At 40.6% G+C, this 11,287-nt stretch overlaps 1 protein-coding gene across 1 annotated transcript; it reads right to left on the reverse strand.

Moving 5' to 3' along the window:
* Nucleotides 1-89: 89 nt before the first annotated feature.
* lysmd2 (LysM, putative peptidoglycan-binding, domain containing 2) lies at nucleotides 90-7,555 on the reverse strand. The gene is made up of 3 exons (XM_031728846.2): nucleotides 6,737-7,555; nucleotides 4,503-4,852; nucleotides 90-1,723 (listed from the first exon to the last, which is right to left on the reverse strand). The coding sequence occupies exons 1-3, from the start codon at nucleotides 6,980-6,982 to the stop codon at nucleotides 1,672-1,674; spliced, it is 648 nt and encodes a 215-aa protein (XP_031584706.1). The 5' UTR covers nucleotides 6,983-7,555; the 3' UTR covers nucleotides 90-1,671.
* Between the last annotated feature and the right edge of the window lie 3,732 nt (nucleotides 7,556-11,287).

An 11,287-nucleotide genomic window follows, 5' to 3' on the forward strand; every position in this document is an offset into this window, starting at 1 on the left:
TCGACTGTGATGAAGAAGCAGCACTGGAAAGGAACATTGAAACAGTCATTGAGATTTAAAAAAAAAAAAAAAAAAAACCTTAATCTTAATATCTTGCTTAAATATGCATTTATTCTGTCCAAATAAAACCCAATAGAACTTAAAAGCACAATAAAACAGTTGATACAGACAGTTCTCCACACATACATAATGCAATCACACTCACAAAACAAAATAATAATAATAAGAGCAGTCCCATTTGTTCTCAAACAGGGCAAATGGAACTGCGTTCAAAGGCTTGAGTCCATCCGCCACCTCAGTGTGGGATGAGCTCATACCAAGTAAACACTGATGAGGAAGGCCTGAATATACTTCCCGACGATCCTATTCTAGGAGGAGATTTAGAACATCAGAAGCGGTTAGCAAGTCTAACAAGCTAATCCTTCTGGCATTGCTGTTCGCCCTGTGTGTGTGTGTGTGTGTGTGTGTGTGTGTGTGTGTGTGTGTGTGTGTGTGTGTGTGTGTGTGAGAGATTGTATCTGAACATATGCAGCAGGTAGGTTCTGTACAGCAGCTTCGCAAGCATATCATATGTGGACGGGCACGTGTGCTCAGATGCTCCTCCAGATGAGATGTGCGCTACATGGTGAAACTACAAAAAATACCCTCAAACTTGCTTCCAGAAGGAGATGTGCCGTGTAAAATGGAAATTTAAAAAATACACATACATATATTTAAACCCTAGATTTATCTAGAAGTATCACGAGCACAGCATGACAACTATGAAAACTCCAAACATTGTTTTAACAAGAATAAATTATCGTTTATGAATTGGATGCCAAAAAGCTGAGTCAAGCGCACGTCTCTCACTACTGTGTTATATCACCTCCTTTTCTTAACGCAACAGTCTGGAGCGTCTGTTGTGAGATTTGGTTTTTGTAATGTGTCACGAGCTTTCAGTGGGTGTTTAGCACCCAGACTCTCCAGAGCCACGCTGTTGGAATATGTGCAAAAAAGTGGTCTGGCCTTGTCTTGCTTAGACCTTCCCTGTGTGGCGGCAGATCTATAGGAAGCTCGTTTCTGTCACACTTTCTCAGATGCCTACCTTGAAATTTTGAAATGACTTTGAAATGATGACTTGTGGATTGAAAAACTTTTTTTCTCTGGCAGAAACGAGCTTCCATAGACATGAGCGACAGGGTGGTGAAATGCTCCACATCTTCGCTTCTGATAGTGGCAAGTATAAATTAACTATAGGTGGGAGTGGAAAAGGTTGCCCTGTGATAAACTGGCAACATATCCAGGATGTGTGTTGCCTTTTGACCTATGACCACCAGCACAGGCTCCACCCCCTTGTGACTCTTTAAGTAAGTAAGTGAAAGAAAAAGGATGGATGGCAGTTAGCAGTTTCACCATGAACCAGTTCTTGGCATGAATCCCACTGAGCTTCTACGACATGTTTTCAATTAAACAGTTAATATTTACATCTCACACAGCACAGCAGCTCTCTTGAAATGGGCTTGTAATGTACATCATAAGAACTGCATTTCAATAAATAAAAAGGCAGAAATGACACTTGCTGAACGCGGTTCAGTAAACATGAAAAGGTAAAAAGAAAAAAGCAACGAGGCTGCGGTAGTGTTTGTGTGCATGGGCAAGCATGTCCGAGACTTTGGGTAAACAGATTGCTCTTTAGATCTCCTGGTATGATGTTGTGGGAGCTGCATAATTCTCCCCGCTGCTCCTGCAAACGAGAGGAAATGGAAAAAAACATGTTACGGCCTTTAACTCAATATGATTACAGACACATACTATCTTTTACTCATCTTCAGTGTAGGTAAGGATGTGAATATTGGACGAGGCTAACCAAGTCGCTGCCTTGTTCTCAATCATAGCTCAGAGCTCACATGTTCAGAAAAAGTGGGCCAATCAGTATAAAACATCAACGTCCCGAGATCCATCATAAGTGTTAACATCCGCTTTTACAACTACTGCAGCAACAGTGAAGCTGCTGAGAGTTTATTTAACTAGAGGCTGAAATATGAGAGGATGAGGATGCAAAAAAGGTTTTATACCACAATTTTTAGGGTAAAAAGCGAAATGACCGCTAATGCGATGTGGCGGATTTCCTTTAACTTAGGATAAAATCAATCTTTTAAACCACAAATAACTCACTCTCAGTGTAGTTTGGCTTTCAATAAACCCTCACAGAAACCTAACTGGTTCACCAGATTCCACAGTTATTTTGTTTATTCAAATGAGGTAGTGGCGGCCTACAAAATATACATATATACACACAAAGTTCTTAACAGATATATCACACCTCCATCTAACATTAGGTTTATCCCACAGCTGTCCTAAATTAAGAGTACTGGTAATTAAAAAAAACATTTTATTGACATTGTTTGTGTTTCTGTAATGGTTATCTCACCAGTATGCACCAATCAAATTTATGTACTTTTATTCAAACCTCTGGAGCTATTGAGACCGTTCTAACATGAGCTGCCTAGTTTTGAAAATTTCAGCGAGGGTGTCTGCGTTCTCTTGAATGTTACTAACGTTACCGAATAGCACCTGTAGTTGAAAATACCCAGAAGAGGTGAATACTTTCATTAAAACATGACCCAGTTACAAACAACACCAAACCACAAACCTCTTTGTGAGAAGTGTCCAGTAGAAGCAATTTTGTTTCCCTCTCACTGAAGCTACAATGTTAGCTAGAAGCCATGCAGACAGTAGAATAAAAACAGTTCTTACAATTTTTGCCCTTTTTTCTGAGAAACTGGATTATGTTGGGGGTTTTTTCTAAGCACTTTGACTCCTAAAAGGAGTACCAGCTACTTCCATTAAATTCAAGAGAAGGCAGACAGGTGGGACTACAGGACAGAGGGAAACATGCAAACATAATTTTACAGATTAAACTGTGCTGTATTCCTAACTTGTTGTAATATAATAGCCACGGGTGCACAAATGATAGAAGGTCTTCTGAAGTCAGAACCGGGCCTGTCATTGGTTTAGCTTAAGGGGGCTTGTGGTTCATTTCATCCCAGGCAGTAAGTCAAGCAGGCACGCTGCTCGTGTTTGCCCTAGCACTCTGTATAAACAAGGGAGTGCGCCTTTGTTTGTCTAAACACACTACAGCTTTACAAGGCAGCCTTTTATGTGACTGAAGTCAGAAGCGGGACTAAACACAGAGCACAGATTTGACAAAGCCAGCAGGCGAACTCTGAAAGAGAAATTAAAAACTCTCTTTACTCCAAGCTGATGCATTTTGTAACACCAAACCACAGATCTAGAGTTAAAAGCAAAGATCTGTGTTTAAAAATAGATTCATAGGAAATGCATATGAGCTGAAAGAAAGATAGAAAGTGTGTAATAATGAAACGAGAGACACGATTTTGCACTGTAATGCATCTAGTAGGCAGCAAAGGGGGTGATATATATTATAGGAAGAGAATGCAGTAATGGTTATTTTTTCAAATGTAGTATCTACTTTGAGCTGTTCCCTTATTCACGAGGGGGTCAGTGCATCGGGCAGCTCCACACATTTAATTTTGCTTTTTTCTTTTACACCGGATGCCCTTCATGACACAACCGCCCCCCACAGGATACATATCTCCTCCAGGGATCGAACTGGGGGATCTTTTGCTTGTTGGGCGAATGTGTGAACCAAATATTGAAGTTAAATACTAGATAGTGGGAGCAATGTGACTCACAGCGTGACTCAGTCCTACAAAGTGATAGTACCAACAAAGCCCGTTTCTCTATGAACGCTGTACGCCAGGCATTTACTGCTGCTTCACTATTGAGCAGACACAAGTGGCTTCTCTGCCTCAGCACACAGAGCTAGAAAGACGTGTAAGGGCAAGTCAGATCTCACACTAAATACCTGACTACTACTGCAAGGGCAAAAACCTGTACTCCTAGCTTCGATCTTTTCTCTGTGAGAACATTTTAAAACAGCTTATTCCTGCTGACTGGGACTTCTGACGAGCTCCCGCTGAGCTCAAAGAGAAGATGAGAGCGGTTCACTTCAGACGACGCTGCACCGTAAGCCGTTTCCGCAAATTCACTGCAGCCCTGAACTTTTGTGGACTGCGCCCATGTGAGAAAAGAGCAGGAAGCTGTCTGGAAAATTAAAAGCGAGCCCCTGCAGTGACATATGTGTGGGAACACGTGAGAAGGTGAAACATTGGTCAAGCGAGGTCAAAACACACAAACATTATGCTGTTTCCTGTCTACTACACTCGAAAAAAAACATGACTTGGCATTTATGTCGTGTCATTGGTTGATACCAAACCAAGACACAGTATCAGTTTTTGCATCAGACCATGAGGAAAGGTCAGTCAGAACAAAGTCTGATTGGATGCAATCCTTAAAAGAAAGCCCCAATGTGAGAAGCAGTGGCCCAGAGGAAAGAAACTGAAATGAGCAATGGTGCTCACAAAAATATTGTGAAAGTGGTTACTTATCAACACACATAAAAGAAGAAGCAGTTCGCTGGCTGTTGTTTAACACCTCACCTCACTTCTTCTTCTTCTTTCAGTCTGCGCGCAGCCTGCTTTGACTGTTTAATTTGCAAGTCCAGTCTGTGTAAGAAGTCTTTGGCTGACAGCTCCTCTGGCTGAGGCTGGGCAGGTTTGGAGTGCTCACGGGGCGGGGAAGGGGGCGGCGAGGGTCCCTCAATATCCTGCGTGATAATACAAGGTGCGTCTGCCTCCTGGCATGCCGTGTCACCATCCCCATCAGGAGACTCGAGAGACAGTCCATTAAATATGGAGCGCTTCTCTGACACCACGGGGATGTTGAGGCTGTTCCTCAGGAAGATGCAGTCATTGCTGAACAGCTTATTGGCTCTCTTGATCTGCTCCATCTGGAAGATGACAGCAAAAAAAAAAAGAAACAAGAAAAAGAAATGTTAAAACTCTATTTAATCAATTCTGATGAAATTCTGACTACACACTTTACTTATTTTCATGGCACCCCTGCCTCTCATCTGAAAAGAAAATCATCTTATATCTGCTTATCTATACCACTTTGAGATGACTTGAGCTTTGTGATCCTGCATTAAGCAGCCATCAAACGATGGTCAGCAACAATACTCAGGTAGATGTGACATTCAATCTGATGTACCGTCCACAACCACTGGAGACAAGAGGGACATAAGCTTTTGTGTTGTTTATGATCGATTCTGACCCTATCCACACATCTCAGCAGAAACCCAGACTTAGTTTTTGTGAAGTCCACTAAACATTGTTTGAAATCCTCTTTCGTCCTATTTTCATGACCCTGTGCAAACTGTAGTCTTTGTTTCTTGTTCTTAGTTGACAGGAGTGGACTCCGGTGTGGTCTTCTTCTGCTGCTGTAGCCCATCTGCTTCAAGATTCAACATGATGTGCAATCAAGATGCTCTTCTGCTTCTACTTGAATGTAACAAGCAGTTATTTGAGTTAATGTTTCCTTCCTATCAGCTCGAAGACGTCAGGCCATTCTCCTGTGATGTCTAGCAGCAACGAGGCATTTTCTCCTTGAGAATTGACTCGCGCTCTATGTTTCTTATTTTTCATTCTCTGTAAACCCCAGAGATGGTTGTGCGGGAAAATCCCTGTAGATCAGCGGTTTCTGAAATACTCACAGCTGCCCATCTGGAACCAGCAACCACGAAACGTTCAAAGTAACTTATATCATTCTTCTTCCCCTTTCTGATGCTCAGCAAGTCATCCTGACCATGTCTATATGTCGCAATGCGCAGAGTTGCTGCCATGTGAGTGGCTAATTAGACATTTGCTATAACCAGCAGCTGATGTATGTAATTAAGTGGCTGATGAGTGTATATGGTATTTAGTCATTTTACACAAAAGCCCAGACTTTAAACTTAAATATATTAGTAATATGATAGAGGAAAACTTCACTCCCTAAAGTCACAGCAGTCTGAACATCAATCGGTTCTGTCAGCAGCCCTTCAAACAAAGTAAAACTTATGTTTTACATTTGGGAACCACTGAAGAGACTGGCAGGTTATTTTTTGGCTGTTTCAGAGGTCATTTTGGGTAAAAATGAACAAGAAACAGGAAGTGGTTAACTCACGGCAGGTAAATATCCTGCATGTGTGTGCGTGTATTGGTTTTTTGTTTTGTTTTTTTATTAAGAGAATATAGCATTGCATGTGAGCCAGATTACTTATTCTAACCCTGGACAGGAATCATGCAGAGTCACTTCACAAACTGTGGACTTTCTGAGGAAACTGGAGATGTCGACACTCAGGTAGAGCCCATTTTTGACCAAGTGATCATCCTCACAGCAAGCTTGTCAAACTTTTGCTTTTACCCGTCTGAACTCAGAGTGGAAACTCTGAACCCTCGAAGCAAATATTTCAACATCTTTCAAATTGGAATAATCTTGCTGCATTTCGGGGGGTCCTCAGAACTGCCTAACGTTTGCATTAGGAGTAAAAGCGAAAGTAAAATATGGAAGTGAGCTTCTGTTCTCACAAGGTGAACGGAAACAGTCCCCAGGTGTTCTGTCACAATCCAGAGAGTTTACGGACAACTTTCTGGGCTCGGATTTCTTAGTGCGTGACATTAAGTAGAATCAGAGAGCGGAAAGTAAGAGCAAATCTTTTCCCTTATGTGCGTTTCAGTGTTTGCTCCTCTTATCTGTCAGTGTGGTGTATTTAATGCATCACCCCCGATCTCTAGTTCCGTCAAGGTAAACATCAACACATACACTGCTATCTATGGCCGAGAAGCGACCTTACCGTGACACCGTATTTGAGAGCAATCCCTTGCAGAGTATCGCTGTCTGTAACCCGATGCTCTATGTATTTCTCCCCCAGGGAGGCCGTGACGCTGGCTGTGCTGCCGTACGAGCGGATCTTGGTCCGGGCCAGACTCTGGGACAGTTCACTCTCTGACTCGGAACCGGACCTGGACCGAGGGAAGATGGGCTGGGCAAATCGTCCTCCTCCATCCCGCATCGGCAGGACAGGCGAGAACTCCGCCATCTTCTCTTGAATAAATAAACAGACCGTTAGCCTCTGTTTGTTTTAACGCTCCAGCTCCGTCGCTTCAGTGAACTAAATCGCTGATTTAGGCGGCGGAGAGAGTCCCATCCCGGGTCATATGGAGCATACAACCCCGGGGAAAACAGACATGTTTAGGGGGGCACTACCACACAGCCCTCTTTTGTCATTGATCCGCTACATTGACGTATAAACGTAAAGAACGTGCAGGGGGGAGACGATAACACAATTTCCGGTTACTGCACTTTCAAAATAAGTGAAGCAGAACCAATTTAGGGCACGGGCTTTATCTGTTCGCTGTTGGTGTGAAAATTACACGCAATGACTGAAATATTTCTAAACAATAAGCTCACCAAGAGGAGGAAATTAATTGATCAAAGTATTTTGGAATACAATGAGGTAAATTTAGATGTCCTATTTCGCCTGAACGTGCTAATGTTTTCGTGGTCCTTCATTTCCTGTCCACAGACAACCACGGCATTTAAAAAATCCCTAATCGAACGTCATGGGAGAATTCCACGGGAAAAAAGGAGGAAGTTAGTAGTAGGCTATAATTTCCGTGGGATTTTTTAAAACATTACAGTAGACCTTTGGGGTTTTTTTGTTTTTGTTTGTTTGGGGTTTGTTTGTGTGTCTGTGTGTGTGTGGGGGTCTTTGTTTTCTACATTACAAATTATATTATAAGAATAAAGTACTTTATAATAATAGTTTTTTTTTACAAAAATATTATTCACACATAGAAAATATGTGTGAATCCACTTAAAATTTTGTATTTTTACAGGGTAAAAACCAGCGAATTCTATTGTGAATAGTGAAAAAGAGGAGATTCTCTGTTTTTAAACTAAGTTACTAGTCAGTACTAACAATAAGACTAACAATAAGATATCCAACACATATGTTTTTTTCTAATTTTGTAATATGGAAGACAGTGGGGTGATGTCTTTGCCATTAAAAAAAAGCTGTTTTTACATTATTCGTAGTAGTGGTATTACTATTATTAAATGCAGACATGTTTGTCAATTTCACCACTAAAATGAGACCGAAAGCAAAGACCAGTGCTTTTATCTAATCTTTTAGCTTCGTCTTGTAGAGGCCCAGGATAAGAATCTGGCCCTCTGGGGGGATGGTGCATTTTTTCCTTTGTTGAAGCTATGTGGGTATGTGCTGTTTGCACTTCTGTTTGTCAGCAAGAGTGTGCAAGGACTACTAGAGCAAATTTCATGGAACTTGTTTGGAGGTAATGTATGAGGAAAGAGGAAAAACGAATTACATTACATTGGCACAAATCAGTTTCTGAAAACTGGAAAATACAGCACTGGCTTTGGTGAAAGATGTGCTCTGCAAGTTTTCTGCTAAAAAAAAAGAAAACTTTTAGTTAAAAAATATCAGCACAGACTGATCACTGAGTTTTGATTGGCTGCATCAGTCATGCCCTGTACTAGAAAAAAAGACTGAACTAACTCACTTTTCTCATGTGTGTGCGGTGCATCAGGAGCAATGTTATTATAGTCAACTCAAAAACAGGCGTGGAGAGAAAAAACATTTGAATTAAAAGAAATACACTTTAGCAATAAAAAAGAATGGACTATAACTGAAACAGCACTTACAAAACTACCTTGGTTAAATGAAGCAGAAAATGTCTTTAGTTCTGGTCTCGAATCAGGTCAGATTGCTCAAACCTGTCAACACATCCAGCACTGAGACTGAGATGTGCACATGACTGTGAATCATGCGCCTTCACAAACCTATTCTGAGCTTCTTTTTCTATACATATATGTCCCAAATTATATTAAAACACTAGAACTATAATATTATAGCTAATTAAAACTTAAGCGAAAGAGTGAACCATCATGGAAAGAAGGACATGGTTAACAGTCATATGACCAACCATCAATGATAGCAGCATATTTTCCATCATCGCCAGACAGCAAACGGTACAAAAGCATTAGAGGGATTTTCCCAGGCTTGGAAATAATCTGGTCTGCCAACAGAGGAGCTGACTGTTTGTGGACAGAAATAAAACATTGCCATATTCCCTGCTATTCTGTTGACCTAAGTTTTTGGAGACATGGAATGTAAATATGCCTGTCTCTGAAGCACTCAGCTTCTGTTGTTTAAATATGCTATAGGCTATAAATAAAATGAATTTAGCAATCAGCACAAAAACGCTCAGATATTTTTCATAGTGCTTTTTCAATATTTGAAGTACATTTTTTCATAATGTAAAAATAATAATAAATGTAACACAATTCAGTGGGCTACATACTGAACTTAGAGGATATAAACAAAGGATCGATCCGGTACCAAAACCAGCTTTGGTATCGATTAGCTTTAGTCATTTCTGGTGTTTGTACAACCACAGTGAGAGCTTGGCTGGCAGACTGGTCAGACAGGTATTATATCATGTCATAACAGGCTTAATGTCAAAATGTGGGTAAACAATTGTGTTGCTAGGCAACATGGTGTGCTGCAGTAGTGGTTTTTACATTCATTTCCATCGGGTCAAAAAGACGTCCGTGGTGATTCAAAGGATAAATGGGCATAATTATTTTATTTTTTTTTATCTCACACAGCCAAAGATTCAGTGTTTGATGAATGAGGCCATAGGAAAAGTCATGAAATATGAGAATTTAATTTAACAGAGTTACACTAGAACCACCAAGGGGGTCAAAATGACCCAAAATGACCCGTTTGGTGGTTCTAGTGTTAAAGAACAGAAGCTGACCCAAATGCTTTAGAGACAGGCACATATACATTCTAGATCTTCATAAAAACCCAGTTTTAATACACATGAAAAGCTGAAAGGTGTGTTTTTTCTGTTTTATCTCATTACTGTGGAAAGTAAAAATCACAGTGTTTTAGTGGTCATTAAAAATGTGTTCAGAATTTGCAGATTGATGAGTATTCATTTCATAAGTCAAGACACACTGCTGTCCCCTACATACGCTGCCTTTATATTAAAAAAAAGTATCAGTATTGGTATTGGTATCAGCAATACAGGTACTGATTTACTTGGTATAAAAATTTGCAGTATTGCAACCGGGATAACTCCTGGGGGAGGTCCCCAGGGGCCCCAGTCGGTGCTGCATGTATGTAAAATATGTCAGTAGAAAGAGAATTAAACAGCCCAATTATGTGAAAGCCAATCTGTGGATGAACAGAAGTCTTCTCATTGTGCATTCATTCGCTGGAAGCCGGATGGAAAGTTTCACTGCATTCTGTCCCTGCTGTCTGTGCACGCCGTGTGGCTCGTGGTTATTAAGAATTCAGAGATGCAGTGAAATCTGTTGTTTGTCCTTTATCCAGTTTCCATCTTGGGTAGTTAGTTTTCACTTATTAGTTGATATCAATACAGGAGTGCTATAATATAACTTTCAGGAACGGTTCTAGCTACATTTTGGTTTAAATGCAGATGCTATATGTTGCATTTCTTTCAGGCTCCTCTTCTGTGGAACAAGTTCCCAGTTTGCATTCAAGAGACAGATGCCCTCTCTAGTCTTAAGATTAGGCTTAAAACTTTCCTTTTTGACGACACTTATAGTTAGGGCTGGATCACGTGACCCTAAACCCTCCCTTAGTCCTGCTGCAATAGGCTGCTGGGGGCTTCCAATGATGCACTTAGTGTCTGTTCTTCTCTTACTTCTTTTCACTCTCCATGTGTTTATACACTACTCTTTATTTAATCATTAGTTATCATTAATCTCTGGCTCTCTTCCACAGTCTTTCTGTCTTTAGACTGCCATTTGACTCATTGAATCTTTTCTCTTCATGACAGTATAAATATTTTCTTGTACTGCACTTTCCATGAAGTACTGCATGTATTGTCTAGACTACTGTCTGTCACACAAAATGCCCTAATAAAGTTTTACTGTACTCTCCACTGTTTGTTGCTTGCAGCTAAAAAAGCTGGCAGTGGAAAGCATGGATGGTGTAAACATTATTAGCATATTAGGTAATTTCAAGCTGTTGCTTTGAATATGTTATCTAACACAAAGGGTGCAGGTGCTATTCTGGGATGCACAGGATGTACCTCTATAAAACCTAATTCACCGAGGAACAAATCCTGGGAAGCAACAAGTGGATCGACGATCTCCCGATGATTAATTTATTCAATTAGCCTCTCTTGGTTAGAGAGACGACGCTGAGGTAATCTCACGGGCTGACATTTTCTAATGGAAATCATGTCATTAAACTTGGAGTACAAAGAGAGAGTGGGAAGTAGGAGCTCGGGGCATTCATTATTCATGTTGCTGTCGTTATGAGATAACACTTTTTTTTTTATTAAAC

This window comes from Oreochromis aureus, linkage group 1 (assembly GCF_013358895.1).
Source record: "Oreochromis aureus strain Israel breed Guangdong linkage group 1, ZZ_aureus, whole genome shotgun sequence".
In the NCBI taxonomy this organism is placed as follows: Eukaryota; Metazoa; Chordata; class Actinopteri; order Cichliformes; family Cichlidae; genus Oreochromis; species Oreochromis aureus.

What these genes read in the sequence shown, in the direction of transcription:
- lysmd2 (XM_031728846.2), bottom strand. Translation starts at nt 6,982, where the DNA reads ATGGCGGAGTTCTCGCCTGTCCTGCCGATGCGGGATGGAGGAGGACGA. An exon ending in CTCTCAAATACGGTGTCACG is followed by an intron (nt 4,853 to 6,736) that starts GTAAGGTCGCTT and finishes GTCATCTTCCAG; the next exon opens with ATGGAGCAGATCAAGAGAGC. An exon ending in AAAGAAGAAGAAGAAGTGAG is followed by an intron (nt 1,724 to 4,502) that starts GTGAGGTGTTAA and finishes TCTCGTTTGCAG; the next exon opens with GAGCAGCGGGGAGAATTATG.